The 19,117-nt window shown below is 42.7% G+C and overlaps 1 protein-coding gene across 2 annotated transcripts in view; it reads right to left on the reverse strand.

The window, feature by feature from the left end:
* LOC126089994 (solute carrier organic anion transporter family member 74D) overlaps positions 1 to 19,117 on the reverse strand; it is a 258,239-nt gene that overhangs the window by 14,291 nt on the left and 224,831 nt on the right. For both annotated transcript variants that reach the window (XM_049906953.1, XM_049906952.1), the window contains exons 9-10: positions 8,607 to 8,800; positions 1,417 to 1,520 (exon numbers count right to left, since the gene is read on the reverse strand). In XM_049906953.1, the coding sequence (XP_049762910.1) occupies positions 1,417 to 1,520; positions 8,607 to 8,800 (298 nt within the window). The remainder of the gene's footprint in view (positions 1 to 1,416; positions 1,521 to 8,606; positions 8,801 to 19,117) is intronic.

The following is a 19,117-nucleotide window of genomic DNA, read 5'->3' on the forward strand; positions in this document are numbered from 1 at the left end:
ATGCTTACATTTATCAGTCTTCTTTGTTACTTTATGTTTTTTAATCAGTGTTTTTAATTAATGTCAGTATAGTGTGGTGTTACTTGTTTTGTAAATAAAACCGCCTTTTCTTGCTGCAACTTAATTTATTTTTCCTAGACGCGTCTCGCCTTTTTCTTGCTCTAAGGCATCTTCAGTGTAATCAATAACAATACAGTTTTCTTGTTTTTAGATTATCAAATAATTCAGGTCGCATTTTTTATGCAATTAAGTAATTACTTACAGTTTGCTGTGATCTGGTTTCCTCTCATCTGGTCTGGAGATCGCGCCACCACTTTATTTTCGATACATGAACACAATTTTGTATTCCGAACTTTTTCACAGTGTTCACCATGTTCCTCCTTCTTTTTTGTATACTATTAGTCTTTTGCCACTACATACAGCTAATTGTTCGAGCACTGTGCTTCTAACAACGTAACTATTGTAACTCCATTATCAACGTTGTTAAAAGCACCGTGTTCGAACAAATAACCATATCTGGTGGTAAAAGAATAATTCTGTGCCACAAAAAAGAAGGAGGAACATGGTGAACAAAGTGAAAAAGTTCGGAATACAAAACTGTGCTTATGTTTCGAAAATAAAGTGGTAGTGCGACCTCCAGACCAAATGAGAGGAAAATGTAGATGACGGCAAACTATAGGTAATTACTTAATTACACAAAAAACGCGACGTGAACTATTTAATTACATAAAAATTACAGAACTGTATCGTTATAGATTCCAGTGGAGATGCCATAGAGCAAGAAAAAGGCGAAACGAATCTGGGAAAAATAAATTAAGTTGCAGCAAGTAAAAGCGGTTTTATTTACAAAACAATTATTTCTGTGTTTGCTGCGGAGGATAGCCGCGCAAACAAACTTGTTAAGTGTACAATTATTAATACTTCAATTCTGAATTTGATTATCACGTAATTATTTAATGGCAGCTTCTTTGGATTCGGACAAGATTTCATCTTTGACCTCGAAGTTCTTGGACTTGTATTGCTGAACATCACTTGCTGTCCTCGTCTCAATGTGCCATAATATTTTTATCTTGTTATAATTTTCATTTTGTTTTATGGGCAATTATGGTTTCCTGTGATAACTTATTTTATAGCATGTATGACATGAGAGTATTTTGATCGATTTTACACTTCTTCTGTTTTTCTTATTTCGTTTGGCATTGCCACATTGTCCACTTTTGTATGTTGTACAGCTGCAGTTTATAATGGTTCAGAACTGAAGCCGGTAGCAAAATAAAATAAAATTATTACTAACACTACAGCGTTATGCGTTTTGTAAAATAAAAGAAAGTTGTTTATAATTCATCCACTGGACAATTTCAAAGTCTTGTGACTTAAAACCGGCAGTTAGCGAGTTATCACACGTGTGCCACTTACCTAGGAGGTAGCCGAAGAATATGGGCGCTGGTACGAATGCTAGAAGACTCATCAGAGTGAGACCGAACCCCATGGCAACTGGTTTGTCCTTCTCGTCCACGCATCTGAAAGAAGTCATGTTGTCAGACAGATATAAAAGTTCCGTTAGACTGTTATTGTGATTTTGGAAGGAATACTAGTACATCACATAACTACTGTAGCTAATGAAGTTATAGCTTGTACTGATGAAATGAGAAATAATTAGTATTCTCGAGCTCGTCCATTATATCATTTCCAATGTTGAATCGGAAAAGAATGGAAGCTGTGTCTTCTCGCACAACTGGTTCTGTAAAAATTATGTTTTCTGAAAGTTTTATCAGAAAAAAGTTGATGTTTTGTGTACGTAATTAATATTTTATTCGAGTTTTCGAGACAATACTTGCTCGGGTCCAGTATTCTTGAGGCAGTTTCAACAAGGAAGAATACGTAACTTAGGGAAAACGAAATATGATCTATGTGTAATGTATTCTGATATAGTCAGATGACTGCAAAATGAAAAAACATTTTTTCCAAAAAACAGTACTTCAGATTATGCGTTGCACATGGGTCGCTATTATCTGCGTAGCGAAACCGAATTATTTGGTTGAATTTGTTTCCTGATAAACTGGATGAGAGTTACTGTACTGTAGTGCCATCTGAGAAAACTTTCTTATCTGTTCCATTAGTATTGCAAAGGACGCAGCCATTATGATAGGTGTTGTTCAAATAGTCAACTGATTTGGAACTCTCTTCTTTCCTCTATTGACTTGTCCCAGTAATGGTCAGGCTCATAGACGTACGTCTAATCTCTCGATTTTGTAAGCAATTACCGTATGTGAGCGTCACAACACTTTCGAAGTGAAATAACGCTTGTTCGTATTACTATTTCGTTTTATTGTACGAAATTTCTTAAACGTAAGTCGTCACAGAATTTTTTGTGGTGTCGCTACAGTTACTTGAAAACAGATGCTGCAGGTTAGTGAATAGTAATTTCTCTTTTTTAATATTTCAGAGCTCATTTGACAATACTTTCAGTCATTACGGAGTCAAGGCCAGACACCCATCTCTTTGGCTCGCAGAATATAGACTCAATGTCAACCATATGTCTGTTATTGGCTCGTAGCCAGCCCTGGAGATGACTCACGTGTCCATATGCGCCTGAGTGCAGCTCATGATGCTTGTGGCTGAGAAATGAATGGTGCGAAGCGGGTAACATGGATGAAATCTATGCAAGCAACCTGGTTTAAGATAAATCGACCAAATACTTGCACGCTGCTGGTATCAATGTTTACGACGTTGGAAACTAATCGACAGTCTAAAGTACCGGTATATAGCAAATTAAAATTTCTTTCTCGATTCCCTTGTACATAAGCAAATTACGTAATACAATATTTATTGATATAAAGTCGCTGCACTGTATTTTATTTAAATAAGATGTACAACACTGACTTCTTTCCACATCCCAGTGATTCCTCTCAGCGGGATTCTAGGATCAAAAGAACTTGTTTAATGCGTTATGTACTGATTTTATTCTAACAAGGGAACCTCCCCATCGCAACCCCCTCAGATTTAGTTATAAGTTGGCACAGTGGATAGGCCTTGAAAAACTGAACACAGATCAATCGAGAAAACAGGAAGAAGGTGTGTGGAACTATTAAAAAAATGAAGCAAAACACACAAACTGAGTAGTCCATGCGTAAGACAGGCAACATCAAGGAGTATGTGGGATCAGGAGCGCCGGGGTTAGCGTGAGCAGCTACGGACCGAGAGGTCCTTGGTTCAAGTCTTCCCTCGAGTGAAAAGTTTAATTTTTTATTTTCAGACAATTATTGTCTTCCGTCTGTCCGTCCGATGCGAGGTAACTGCGCCGCAGTATGGGGACGCTACACCTAAACGGAAAAATTTGAAAACGTTAAAAACATATGTTTTTACAGAGCACAGGAAAAACTGTGCTACTGTGAAACTGTTGCATTCATTTGTTGCAGTTTATGTGACAAACTCTTATGTTTTCATCACTTTTTTGAGAGTGATTATGACATCCACAAGAAAACCTAAATCGGGCAAGGTAGAAGAATCTTTTTACCCATTCGCCAAGTGTACAAGTTAGGTGGGTCGACAACATATTCCTGTCATGTGACGCACATGCCGTCACCAGTGTCGTACATAATATATCAGACGTGTTTTCCTGTGCAGGAATCGGTCGACCTATGACCTTGCGATCAAATGTTTTCGGTTCCCATTGGAGAGGCACGTCCTTTCGTCTACTAATCGCACGGTTTTGCGGTGCGGTCGCAAAACACAGACGCTAAACTTATTATAGTGTACAGAGATGTCAATGAATGAACGGACAGATCATAACTTTACGAAAATAAAGAATGTAAACTTTTCACTCGAGGGAAGACTTGAACCAAAGACCTCTCGTTCCGCAGCTGTTCACGCTAACCACGGGACCACGGCGCTCCTGCGCTCACAGTATCCTTGATGTTGCACATCTTGCGCATGGACTACTCAATTGTATATTTTGCTAGTTCTTTTCATAGCTCCACACAACTTCTTCCTGTTTTCTCGATTGATCCGTGTTCAGTTTTTCAAGGCCTATCCACTGTGCCAACTTATAACTAAATCTGAGGGGGGTCCGATGGGGAGGTTCCCTTGTAAGTGTAGCAGGCTGATGATAAAGACAGCAAGCCGTACGTTCCGTGATCTCATTTCCTTGTAAGAGGACACCACATCATGTTCATCCTGTCTATACTGCCTGTACACGTGCGAAGATTTAATACACGCGTAAATGTGACTAAGTCATGCAGGAGGCATGCGACGATTTTTATAATAATCAGTGGTTCTGTATTGAGGCTGACAGGGTACATCAGGCAACGAAATGATTTTATTGCTCATATGACGCGTTTCGGAATTTATGCAGGGTGGTCAGAAAATATCTGAAACGCTGTAGCGATGTTGCAGGGCAGGTGGAACTGAGACATAAATGTTAAGAAAAAAATTTTATATGTTGTGCCGTTTCCGTGGTATTTACCATTGAAATTAGTCAACCGGGACATAGCGCGCTCACATTCAGTTGGTGAAGCCCGGCGAGTGCTTTGTTTGGCTACCTAAAACTGGAATTTGCGAGAGCGACGACTTGATTGGCTAACTTCAGTGCTAAATAACTCGAAAACGGCGCAAGGCCTGGAATTTTTTTCTTAACATCTATGTCCCAGTACAGCCTCCAACATCCTTACAAGCGTTTCAGACATTTTCTGATACCCTGTATACCATCAAATATCTAAAAAATATCAGATAAAAACTATTTTATAAAATCATCTAGCACAAACTGTGCTACACCTACCCAGGAACCATTGCCGCACATAGATACGACGTCTCAAGCTGTATGTGAAACGAACATTCGCAGAATATAGACACATTTCTACAGAGGGCGGACCAGTACAAAATGTACAGTGGCACTAAGGCGCATTAACTAATGTACATTTATTATTTCGTGTGCCTGATGGCTGTGAAGCGACTTCACAGTGATAAAAGGTTACTCAAAATATTTGTCTAAATTCGGGAGTATTATGTAATGCTACACATCGTCAAAAGCTACAATTACAACTGTGCGGTATGTCAAACGACATAAAATGAAATATAAAATAGCAGTGCAAATATCTGTCACAAATTTAAATACAGGCAGTAAGGGAATTGGTATACAATATTTTCGTTAAAACTGGGATAGTCCACATGTCAGACACAAATCCGGCACCAGAAAGTACCCAATATGTGTTGTTTAGTTTACAAAATAGAAGAAAATTTTCTGCTAGTGGCACAACAAGTTTTTTATGAAACATAAGAAATATTTTAGTACAACCAAAATTAGTCGTGGGGGATCAAGTGTCATGTCCATATAAAACCAATAAATATTACTTGATTCCACCCACCGTGAAACGTTAAAATCGGAGAGTCTTCTGAGGCTTAACAAAAACTGTTAACTAAAACCGTAAAATACATAGCGTAAGCGTACACCCCAAACCATAAAACATAAAACACAGATAGTAGAAATTGGAGGGGGATGAAGAGAAGGGCAGAAGAGGTGCGCTACCCAAAAATTAAACGGAAACAGGAGCTTTCAATGATGATGAGCTACAGTCATGCTATTTTTTAATTTTTTATTTCTTTTTTATTTTGTTTTATTGTATTTTGAAATATTTTAACAGCTATGGGGTGTTAACGGTCCAAGAACTTTTACCATTGTACTTGATAATGGCATAAAAGCCATCTAGGTAGTACAGAATATAAATACATTAGGCAGACTGGGTGTGATTTTTAACCATATTCAGAGAACTCTGTAATAAAAACACTACAGCTATGGGTTGTCACTTCAGTAATAAGAGCATCGTTTCGACATGACTGAAAAATCTCTAACGAAGTTACCCACCGAGACAGAAGCTTTAGACTTTGACATTTTGGAAGAAACTGAAATTTATAATTATTTTAATACTAACTAACATGGAATCTCGAATGAACAGAACTGCTCGCAGGGAATTTGGTTTTTCCATATTTTCCCGGATTTGTTTTGGGCGTGGCTGTGTGGTGCCAATGTTTGGTTCCAATTAAGCTCCTGTTTCCGATTAATATTTATATAGTTCATCTCCCTTGTCGCCCTTAACCCTCTAATTTCTACTGTCTGTGTTTTTTTATTAACTGTTTAGGATCTCCGATTACACTGTGTATTTTATACTTATAGTTTTCAACTTTTGTAGCGTGTCATAAGACGTAACGATTTTAAAGTTTGACGGTGCATGGCACAAAACAACGTTTCTTAGCTTTACGTGGATATAATGTACAATTTTTCTTTATACTAAAAAAATACTTCCTATGTTTTATAAACTATTGGTTTCCTCCTGAGAGAGGTCTGACGTACAAACAGAGAAGGAGAGTGTGTGATCTAGGTTATGCCGCGCGGGGTTAGCCGAGCGGTCTAGGGCGCTGCAGTCATGGACTGTGCGGCTGGTCCCGGCGGAGGTTCGAGTCCTCCCTCGGGAAAAGGTGTGTGTTTGTCCTTAGGATAATTTAGGTTAAGTAGTGTGTAAGCTTAGGGACTGATGACCTTAGCAGTTAAGTCCCATAAGATTTCACATACATTTCTTGATCTAGGTTATACCTCAGTCGTATTATTCGCTGCACTCGGCGTAGTCAGATATACACTATCTGATCAAAAGCATACGGACACAGCTACGTAATGCGGAAATGAGCACCAGATGTCACGAGAGGCTAGCCTGCCAGGATAAAAGGAGGCGAGCAGTATTGGGCACCAAGCAGAGAAGAAGTAACAAGAGAATAGGAGGGTCACGATAGCTCAGCGACTTCGAACATGGACTAGTCATTGGATGTCACCTAACAAATCCATAAGGGACACTTCAACACTTATAAAGCCGCCCAAGCCGGCTGTCGGTGGTGTGGTTGTGAAGTGGAAAAGCGAAGGAACAACCATAACTAAACCGAGACCCCGTAGACATCATGTACTGGTGGACACGGACCGTGGACCAGAACAGAAGGCGGCTGTAAAAAATTGCAATAAATCGGCAAAACGAATCCCTCGGAAGTTCCAAAGTTCTGCCAGCAGTCCAGTTAGCACAATGGCTATGCATCAGGAAACCAAAAAGAATGGGATACAGTGATCGAGCAGCTCCTTGTAAGCCACACATTCTTGTAGTCAGTGGTAAGCGACTCTTGAGGTGGTGCAAAGAGCGATGCCGCTGGACAGCGGATGACGGCAATCGAGAGACTTTTGAGATGAATCACGCTGTACCCTGTAGCAGTCTGAAGGAAGGGACTGGGTTTGGCGGATTCCTACAAAACGTTACCGGCTGTCACGTGTAACGCCTACAGCGAAGTACCGGCGCTTGTTCGGCCCATTCCTGAGTACTGTTCTTGAGGAGGGGATTCTTACCAGGTAGGACTGACATAAGAGATACAGCAGATCCAACAAAGAGTGGCGTATATCGTCTGAAATCGTTTTGTCGGTGGAGGAGCGTTAACGGATGCTCAACATTATCAGACGTTACAAGAGAGGCGTTGTGCATCACGGGGATGTCTACTACAGAAATTTGAAGAGAGCACTTTTCGAGAAAAGTCGGACAAAATTTTACTTTGTCCCACATACATCTCTGGTAATGAGCACGGAGAGAAAATTCGAGAAATTAGAGCCAATATAGAGGCCTACCGACAGTCATTCTTCCCACTCGCCATTCGCGAGTGGTCCAGGGTAGGAGGGATCAATTAGTAGTACCAGAAGTACCCCTCGTCACACACCATTAGGTGGCTTGCGGAGTACTGATACAGATGAGTAGATGCACAGAGGAAGTGGTGTTACAGTATGGGGCAGGAGGGGGTAGTCCCCTTACTGCCCTTAAGAAAAGGTTAAATGCAGGAGGATATCAACACGTTTTACAACATCGCAGATTGCGTACTGTTGAGGAACAGTTAAGAAACTATGCCTGTATCAGCATTGCATTGTACTCTGCTCTAAAGCAGCTGTGAGGTAATGATTTGTGGATAACAACAGAACTGAAATGAATTGGCGTGAATCCAATAGAAGAGCTTTGAGATGAGTGAGAACGTCGACTTCGCTCCAGACCCCAGCGATAAACGTCATTACCTACTCTGGATTCGGCTCCCGAGGATGAATGGGCTGCCATGCCTCCAGAGACATTCAGCTACCTCACTGTAACTGTCCTCAGCCGAGTCTAAGCCATCATAATGTTCACTAGCAGGTGTCCACATACATTTGATGAGACTGTGGGTACATGGAGTTGTAACAAGGTGCCATCAAGGGATCAGGACCGAATATTAAACTTCCGAGGTCACTCAGTCTCCAGCAGATATATCAGAGCAGCGATCATTGTCAAGAGGAAGAATGAGCCATGATGTGCGTCTGCAGATCAAACCGTCAACTACATCATCTCTCTTCTTGATTGGCACCAACAAAATGAAGCGTACTTCGTGAAGACACTTGCGGTCTCAACAACATTTCTCAGGCGGTACAGACAGGAAATGCAGAAATCATTATTAATAAAGAGAGGCGATGTCTCCTCTTGCCATCACGCCGGATCTCGTGCAATCTGAAGAGTGCTTTGAGGATGTCGCTGTGGAATTTGCAGTAAGAAAATAGGTTGACTCACCTGACAGAGACGAGGAAGTTGGAAGCCCGGCCGGTGGAGCCGACGAACTTGAGCAAGCAGACAATGGCCAGGAAGGTGATGAAGGGCCGCATGCAGTCGACGGGGCACGCCCCCGCCAGCACCTCCCCGCCGCCCTCGCTGGCCCAAGAGCCGTTCACGTTTGCCCGTGGCACGCACGAGCACTCGGTGTACACCTGCAACAACAGCCAGAGAAATCACGACATTAATCTCTCGACTGTAATTAACGGCACTGATGTCTACGCAGTGAATCAAAAATGTTTCATCATTGCTTCTATGTGCTTATAGTACTATGGCGTGGGGTAGATTGCGGTTAGGATATGCCTTTGGTTGTGATTAAAATGGAGGGTAGGAGAGCTCAAGACACATTTACTCCTTGTGCAACATGCCGCGCGGGATTAGCCGAGCGGTCTTTTATTCTTTGGCCATCGTGGACGCTTCTGCTGGTTTTCGGTATCTGCGGGGAGGAAGCCTTGTCCAGCCCCTCGAGATGATGGGTCCGGCTATTTGCAGTCCTTCCACATGGGTTGTGGTCGGAGTCTAGTAGACTGACTTACGGGCTTGTGACTTTCCATGACGGCCAGCGCTATTCAGCACCTCCTGGAAAGAAACTTGTGAGAAGCACTGGTAGTGAGCAACGTCATCTGCAGATGTTCTGTTTACAGAAGAAGGAAATGGCCAACGAAGGTGCCTGCAGTCTGCCCTGTGGGCTGACTGGCTGAAAGTTGTAGATGTTAAAACAATTTCGTGGATTGGCTTTTGATCTCAAAATGGAAAGTTGGCTGACGGCTTCTGGGCAGGAGGAGCAAGTCGTGGGATTGTTGAGTGTAACTACTTGCTGACCATCGCTACGTGATATTGATTTATTTTGAGTGCGCTGGCCGCATTTGCTATGAAGAAAGATTTGCGTTTTTCTCACTGGATCCGTTTCTTCGGTAAGAGGCAGTCAGTGAATCTCATTAGGAAGGGTGAACGTCCCGTGAGAGCTGGGCAGTTTTCGCGGAGTTGAGGCTGTGGCCCGCTTCATGCTTATTTTCGGCAGAGTTGGCGCCTCGCCTAACCCTGAACAGAAGGCGCCGCGTCACCGTTGCCATCTTCAGAGAATTGTTCCGCGTGACAGTTTTGCCGATTTTGTTTGGACATCAAAGGACGAGACACTGAGACGTCACGTCACCAGTGTAGAAATGTCCTTTGCTTTCGCTCCAAATTTGGTGTACCCAAGCGACTTCAGTTCCCTCACCATTGCGCTTGGTGTGAGGAAGATGGCCATTCGATTGGACACTGCTCCATACCTGTATCAATCTTATATTTGTTAAAGTAAGTATGTATGGCAAGAGTGGGAAGTTTCTACAGCATTCCCTCGGTTTTTTCATGAAATAAGTGATATTCTTGTCCTCCTCATTAATGTAAGCATCGAATCGTCCCCTCCATATATAGATTCTTTTTAAAGTAGAGACTTGTGGAGGAAGATCTATCTTTCGTGATAACTTGATCGCCGCCTCCCTCGATGGTCATTCGGCTCCTGGCTGCTGTTTGGTGCCGATGGGCGCACAGTTTGCTGATCTTGGAGAAATGTAATTGTTGTAACTGCTGTAGCGTGATCTCTATTCTGAGCAGCTCGCTACTTGTTTACTTTGATATGCAACTTGTACTGCTTAATTTGGTTATAGTTTGTGGAGTGTTGTATTGTTGATTTTATTTTGCCAATTGGACAGATAAACAAGTCCTGTTGCGCTTTCTCTAAACAATCTTCCATACTTTTTGACACCTCCGTACAGTGTAAGTGTCATTTTATAATCTGATTTCAGTTTTAGAGAACTACGTTCTCCAGTAGTTTTTATTGTGATTTTTGTCAGTCATTAGAGCAAATAAATCTGACTTAGATTTCAAGATCCCTTAGACTGTCCTACAACTTTTTCATGGTTAAGCTCTCCTCCGTCCGAACAGATCTCGTAAGGCCCAAGGGTACCAATCGATCGCCGTGTCGTCCTCAAACGGTAACGTCACTAGATGCGGGGATGGAGGGACATGTGGTCAGCACACTGCTCTCCTGGTCATTGTCAGTTTTCGTGACTGAAGCCGCTATTTTTCATTCACGTAGCTCCTCAGTTGGCCCCACAAGGGCCGCATGCACCCTTCTTGTCTACAGACCCGGATGGTCACACATCCAAATGTTAGCCAAACCCGACAGCGCTTAACTTCAGTCTTCAGTCCACCACTGCGGCAAGGCCGTTAACTTTCCACGGTTAGGCAACCCACTAACAATAAATATAACCTGGTGAAAACCTCAGCTCGTTGTTCTCACTGTGACGGCGTTTTCGTAGCGCTTAATGGCCAAATGAACAATCAGTTATATTAAGAATTTGGAGAAAAGAACTAGCATTGCAGTCGTTCGTCTTTTTGTATGACCAAATATTTCCTTTATAACGACCATTGAACTTACACTCCTCGATTCTAATGCAGAACTGGGATGCTACTATCAATATAAATAAGTTACTATATTATGAAGTGATACATGAGAAACGAGATTGGCCACATTACTGACCAATTACTTGTCAGAGCAAAGGACTATTAGTGTACGACTGCTTTTCGTCCTTGACTGTGCTCTTGCGCCACAACAAAATCCATACTGTTTGATAGCTTCGGCCGCAGTGGATCAGCAGTTTGCTATGGACATATTATAGCCCTTCATTGAACGGTACTACCTCTAGTACAGCCTGGCGTAAAACCATATCCGTAAACGTACTGGCCATTGAAAGAAATGAATGTCGAGATTTGTGGACTCAAATGGGTCCAATGCTGAAAGTACCACAGCCTAATGAACATATTGGTAAGAAAAAGTTGCAGCATAAACTTATTTTACTGCTTTTCAGAGGAGAACAAGACAAAATTTATAGTAAATTCCTCGTCCACTGCCATTTTGAACTTGACATAGCTTATGGACAGTGTTCAGGTCCAGAAACGGTCACAAACTAACGCGGCAAATAATTATTTAGTAATGCAAGCAATTGTTTATTTTTTCCAGAGTTTACGTTTACAGCTAAGAGTTCCTAAACGAACAAATCAGGATTTACACACAAGCGAAAACCTTACCTTCAACTTAAATAAGTCACTGCACCGATTTGATTGTCAATTACGTTATAGTGATTCATTTACTCATTACACATTAGTAGAGTAGCTCATTTCAATATAAGACCCATTCCACTGTCCTGAGTAAACTTACTAACGATATTTTCAAAAATTGCTGCAGCTCTTTTTAAGGCTCGGGTCACACTGACACGATATCATACGCAGCCCGATACTTGGCAGAAGAAGTCCGTGATACGATGCGTATCCATGCGACGCTTGTGTTCCGATGGGATGAGGGATATGCGTTAACATGTGCAACGCAGCTTGCTATACGACAAGCAACAAGACAGCACGAATCACATTTCTGTTTAAGTTTGAGTTGCAATCGAGAGTTCTTCCGAGACGATGTTGTTATGGCTTATCATTATTTGAAGCTCAAGGAACTGAAAAAGAAAAGGGAGTACTGGGTGCATCTGTACAATGCTATAAATGTCAAACACTGTTCAGCTGTGGTTTCTCGCGAGCTGTCCCAAAACGAGTACAAAATTACACAAATTGTACAGGATGAGTTTGGACTGTTTCCACTTTTGGGAACAACTACACTCTGACAAGCAAATGCTTCCACCACGATGGAGTTATCCAAATTCTTCACAAAATGACACTGTTTCAGGTATCAACCGAAAATGCAGAACTGTGAAGTTTGGCGACCTATGGATAAATGTGTGACACTACAGCAATTTCATCGCGCTGTTGGCGAAAATACACTACTGGCCATCAAAATTGCTACACCACGAAGATGATGTGCTACAGACGCGAAACTTAACCGACAGGAAGAAGATGCTGTGATATGCAAATGATTAGCTTTTCAGAGCATTCACACAAGGTTGGTGTCGGTAGCGACACCTACAACGTGCTGACATGAGGAAAGCTTCGAACCGATTTCTCATACACAAACAGCAGTTCACCGGCGTTGCCTGGTCGAACGTTGTTGTGATGCCTCGTGTAAGCAGGAGAAATGCGTACCGTCACTTTTCCGACTTTGATAAAGGTCGGATTGTAGCCTATCGCGATTGCGGTTTATAGTATCGCGACATTGCTGCTCGCGTTGGTCGAGATTCAATGACTGTTAGCAGAATATGGAATCGGTGGGTTCAGGAGGGTGATACGGAACCTCGTGCGGGATCCCAACGGCCTCGTATCACTAGCAGTCGAGATGACAGGCATCTTATCCTCATGGCTGTAACGGATCGTGCAGCCACGTCTCGATCCCAGAGTCAACAGATGGGGACGTTTGCAAGACAACAACCACCTGCACGAACAGTTCGACTACGTTTGCAGCAGCATGGACTATCAGCACGGAGACCATGGCTGTGGTTACCCTTGACGCTGCATCACAGACAGGAGCGCCTGCGATGGTGCACTCAACGACGAACCTGGGTGCACGAATGGCAAAACGTCATTTTTTCGGATGAATCTAGGTTCTGTTTACATCATCATGATGGTCGCATCCGTGTTTGGCGACATGGCGGTGAACGCACATTGGAACCGTGTATTCGTCATCGCTATACTGGCGTATCACCCGGCGTGATGGTGTGGGGTGCCATTGGTTACACGTCTCGGTCACCTGTTGTTCGCATTGACGGCACTTTGAACAGTGGACGCTACATTTCAGATGTGTTACGACCCGTGGCTCTACCCTTCATTCTATCCCTGCGAAACCCTACATTTCAGCAGGATAATGCAACACCGCATGTTGCAGGTCCTGTATGGGCCTTTCTGGATACAGAAAATGTTCTACTGCTGACTTGGCCAGCACATTCTCCAGATCTCTCGCCAACTGAAAACGTCTGATCAATGGTGGCCGAGCAACTGGTTCGTCACAATACATTTACATCTACATCCATACTCCGCAAGCCACCTGACGGTGTGTGGCGGAGGGTACCTTCAGTACCTCTATCGGTTCTCCCTTCTATTCCAGTCTCGTATTGTTCGTGGAAAGAAGGATTGTCGGTATGCCTCTGTGTGGGCTCTAATCTCTCTGATTTTATCCTCATGGTCTCTTCGCGAGATATACGTAGGAGGGAGCAATATACTGCTTGACTCTTCGGTGAAGGTATGTTCTCGAAACTTTGACAAAAGCCCGTACCGAGCTACTGAGCGTCTCTCCTGCAGAGTCTTCCACTGGAGTTTATCTATCATCTCCGTAACGCTTTCGCGATTACTAAATGATCCTGTAACGAAGCGCGCTGCTCTCCGTTGGATCTTCTCTATGTCTTGTATCAACCCTATCTGGTACGGATCCCACACTGCTGAGCAGTATTCAAGCAGTGGGCGAACAAGCGTACTGTAACCTACTTCCTTTGTTTTCGGATTGCATTTCCTTAGGATTCTTCCAATGAATCTCAGTCTGGCATCTGCTTTACCGACAATCAACATTATATGATCATTCCATTTTAAATCACTCCTAATGCGTACTCCCAGATAATTTATGGTATTAACTGCTTCCAGTTGCTGACCTGCTATTTTGTAGCTAAATGATAAAGGATTCGCAGCACATTACACTTGTCTACATTGAGATTCAGTTGCCATTCCCTGCACCATGCGTCAATTCGCTGCAGATCCTCCTGCATTTCAGTACAATTTTCCATTGTTACAACCTCTCGATATACCACAGCATCATATGCAAAAAGCCTCAGTGAACTTCCGATGTCATCCACCAGGTCATTTATGTATATTGTGAATAGCAACGGTCCTATGACACTCCCCTGCGGCACACCTGAAATTACTCTTACTTCGGAAGACTTCTCTCCATTGAGAATAACATGCTGCGTCCTGTTATCTAGGAACTCCTCAATCCAATCACACAATTGGTCTGATAGTCCATATGCTCTTACTTTGTTCAATAAACGACTGTGGGGAACTGTATCGAACGCCTTGCGGAAGTCAAGAAACACGGCATCTACCTGTGAACCCGTGTCTATGGCCCTCTGAGTCTCGTGGACGAATAGCGCGAGCTGGGTTTCACATGACCGTCTTTTTCGAAACCCATGCTGATTCCTACAGAGTAGATTTCTAGTCTCCAGAAAAGTCATTATACTCGAACACAATACGTGTTCCAAAATTCTACAACTGATCGACGTTAGAGATATAGGTCTATAGTTCTGCACATCTGTTCGACGCCCCTTCTTGAAAACGGGGATGACCTGTGCCCTTTTCCAATCCTTTGGAACGCTACGCTCTTCTAGAGACCTACGGTACACCGCTGCAAGAAGGGGGGCAAGTTCCTTCGCGTACTCTGTGTAAAATTGAACTGGTATCCCATCAGGTCCAGAGGCCTTTCCTCTTTTGAGCGATTTTAATTGTTTCTCTATCCCTCTGTCGTCTATTTCGATATCTACCATTTTGTCATCTGTGCGACAATCTAGAGAAGGAACTACAGTGCAATCTTCCTCGGTGAAAGAACTTTGGAAAAAGACATTTAGTATTTCGGCCTTTAGTCTGTCATCATCTGTTTCAGTACCATTTTGGTCACAGAGTGTCTGGACATTTTGTTTTGATCCACCTACCGCTTTGACATAAGACCAAAATTTCTTAGGATTTTCTGCCAAGTCAGTACATAGAACTTTACTTTCGAATTCATTGAACGCCTCTCGCATAGCTCTCTTCACACTACATTTCGCTTCGCGTAATTTTTGTTTGTCTGCAAGGCTTTGGCTATGTTTATGTTTGCTGTGAAGTTCCCTTTGCTTCCGCAGCAGTTTTCTAACTCGGTTGTTGAACCACGGTGGCTCTTTTCCATCTCTTACGATCTTGCTTGGCACATACTCATCTAACGCATATTGTACGATGGTTTTGAACTTTGTCCACTGATCCTCAACACTATCAGTACTTGAGACAAAACTTTTGTGTTGAGCCAACAGGTACTCTGAAATCTGCTTTTTGTCACTTTTTCTAAACAGAAAAATCTTCCTACCCTTTTTAATATTCCTATTTACGGCTGAAATCATCGATGCCGTAACCGCTTTATGATCGCTGATTCCCTGTTCTGTGTTAACTTTTTCAAATAGTTCGGGTCTGTTTGTCACCAGAAGGTCTAATATGTTATCGCCACGAGTCGGTTCTCTGTTTAACTGCTCAAGGTAGTTTTCAGATAAAGCACTTAAAAAAATTTCACTGGATTCTTTGTCCCTGCCACCCGTTATGAACGTCTGAGTCTCCCAGTCTATATCCGGCAAATTAAAATCTCCACCCAGAACTATAACATGGTGGGGAAATCTACTCGAAATATTTTCCAAATTATCCTTCAGGTGCTCAGCCACAACAGCTGCTGAGCCAGGGGGCCTATAGAGACATCCAATTACCATGTCTGAGCCTGCTTTAACCGCGACCTTCACCCAAATCATTTCACATTTCGGATCTCCGTCAATTTCCTTCGATACTATTGCACTTCTTACCGCTATAAACACGCCAGTCACTACTCTCGGTCGTGCGGTAGCGTTCTCGCTTCCCGCGCCCGGGTTCCCGGGTTCGATTCCCGGCGGGGTCAGGGATTTTCTCTGCCTCGTGATGACTGGGTGTTGTGTGATGTCCTTAGGTTAGTTTGGTTTAACTAGTTCTAAGTCCTAGGGGACTGATGACCATAGATGTTAAGTCCCATAGTGCTCAGAGCCACTACTCTTGATGAACTGTGATATCGTGTTGAAGCTGCATGGGCAGCTGTACCTGTACACGCCATCCAAGCTCTGTTTGACTCAATGCCCAGGCGTATCAAGGCCGTTATTACGGCTGGAGGTGGTTGTTCTGGGTACTGATTTCTCAGGATCTATGCACCCAAATTGCGTGAAAATGTAATCACATGTCAGTTTTAGTTTAATATATTTGTCCAGTGAATACCCGTTTATCATCTGCATTTCTTCTTGGTTTAGCAATTTTAATGGCCAGTAGTGTAGTAAACAGGGGACGTGTCAGCACCAGGCGTAAAGTCTTTGCGAATTTCATTCCTCCTGGTCAGCTGGGCAGCAGCTCTGTTTCGCAGACAGGGGTGTACATAATACAAGCAGATGCCCGCATTTGAGAGCGGACGTGTCGTTGACCTCAAAGAAGCCGGTTGGGGTAATCGGCGAGTCGCTCGACATGTCAATAGGACGATGTTGGCAGGAATGTGTGGACCGCGGTCGAACGCAACGTCAAGAAGAAAGTCTTCGACCTAGAGGGCCAATAGAACGTGAGGCCCGAGCAGTCATCAGACAGGCACTCAGAGCCCCGGAGTTATCATCATCATTGATTCGACGTCAACTGGTGCTTCATTGACCACAAGCGATAATAACAGGCGACATCAAGGCGCCCCTTGTGCCAGTTTACAGCAGTAGCGATGTGGGGCATATTCGGTCTAGACTCTCACTGGCTGGAATTGTCTTCAGTAATGAGTCCCGCTTCGAGATAAGTCCTGATGACCAGCGAAGATGTCTCTGGAGACGCTCAGAACAGCAGTGGGATACCAACCTGATAACCGCTCGCCATAGGGGCTGACAGCCAGCAGTGATGGTCTGGAATGCCGTTTATTTTCATAGCAGGGCCCATTTGGTTGTCATACAAGACACCCTTACAGTACAGTGAGACGTCGACGATATTCTATGCCCCGTTTTTTTGCCATTCATGGCAAGTCCTTTTGGACTTACCTTTCAGGAAGATAATGCTCGCCCGCATACGATGAGAGTTTCAAATGCTTATCTTCATACTTGACAAACCCTATTTTGGCCGGCTAGGTCGCTGGATCTCTCTGCAGTTGAGAACGTTTAGAGCATTATGGGCGGGGCCAGCTCCGCATTTCGACGATCCAACGCACTGATTGTACAGAATTTGGCACGAAATCCCTAAGGGATTAATCATTGCCAAGCCGAATAACTGCCTAGATAAGGGTCAGACGTGCACCAGTTAGTTATTGACTTGCTCAATTTGTGAAGCTCTCTCTTGAATAAATCATCAAATTTTTCTGAAATTGTCATCATTTGTTTGTCTGTACATGTACGGACATCTACCGATTTCCGTCCATTCGGATAATTCATTCATGGTGCATTGTTTATTATTTTACTTTTTATATTTTTGCTTAAGAACGAACTATCATCTACTTTGAAAAAGCAAAATACAAATATTCTACTTGTTGTTTCTCCTTCTGAGAACCTACTCATTGAAATATGTTAAAATGACGGAAGAGTGCGAATGACGTAAAACATACCAGCATAAAAAGTTTATTTTTTTGTCACGCCACTTTGTATGGTATTTTGTTCACTGTGGTACGTACATACATAAATAATATTTACAGACTGATAGAGCTGAGATGGAATTTCTACAACCTTTCATTTTCGCAGAGTACTATATGATTTAGTTTGAGGAGCACTCAGAAGAAACATTGCTAGATTTGAAGTGAGATCATTTACCATCGATGGTGCAGCTGTGAATACTGTACTCTGTGTAAATGTGGATTATGTTTTGAAGAAATGAAAGGAGCCCATAATGACAGGGAAAATCCCAACGAGTCTTCATTGGCTTCGTCCAGCTGTTCACTCGAAAGTAACAGCTTTCAGTTCTCTTTCATACCTGTGTCAAATTTTTCTAAAATTAGGGAATATAGATTGAAAAGATATCGAGTTAGCATCATCAGATGATAGCTGCCGATGTCTTTTCACCTTCAGCTTAACTTTTGAGAGGCAACCTTTTCCATAGAAAAACACTTCAAGCTTGAAAAATATTTTCAACTCAGATTACAACTTTAAAATGTTTGTTCTATTCAATGCATAATTTGACTTTCCTGAAAGATTAGTTTCAGCTAGAGAAAAGGAGGTGGTTATGGAATAGGTAGAGAGCCAGACCATACCACTAATTTTCGTTATGAAATCTGCTGGTGACAGTTAAACTAACTCCTCGGAGACTATATTGATGTTGTATCTTGGCTGATGGTTGTTAGAGTTTGGTGTATATCTACGAGAGCTGATAATACATACTGACAGGATTCGAAATTTTTACAGACTTGAAACCTTTATTTGATCTTCAGAAGATTGTCAGATATTAATTTATTAAGTTCATCTTTTAAAGCTTTCATGTGCCATTAGGTGATATATTTGAATTTTTATTGGTTACAGAGTGAGGTTAATATATGGGAGGGAGCTATGTACCAGGACGGGAATTCCAACGGTTCAGCACATTGCTTGACTTCTTCACTCTACAGGAAGAAGTGGGAATCGTCACTGAAAGGAGCTGGAAAAAGAAGAGAACGTCGCAACTCCAGATTCTAGTGGTTCAGACATAACAGAGCTGCAAGACTCCACTCACTGATGAAGATGGGGTCAGAAAGTATACTCAACAAGTACGTGGCAACACAACACGCTTCTTTTGTGGGGCAAAATTTTCCAATGATATTTAGGGGA

The sequence above is a fragment of the Schistocerca cancellata genome, chromosome 1, assembly GCF_023864275.1.
Source record: "Schistocerca cancellata isolate TAMUIC-IGC-003103 chromosome 1, iqSchCanc2.1, whole genome shotgun sequence".
Taxonomy (NCBI): domain Eukaryota; kingdom Metazoa; phylum Arthropoda; class Insecta; order Orthoptera; family Acrididae; genus Schistocerca; species Schistocerca cancellata.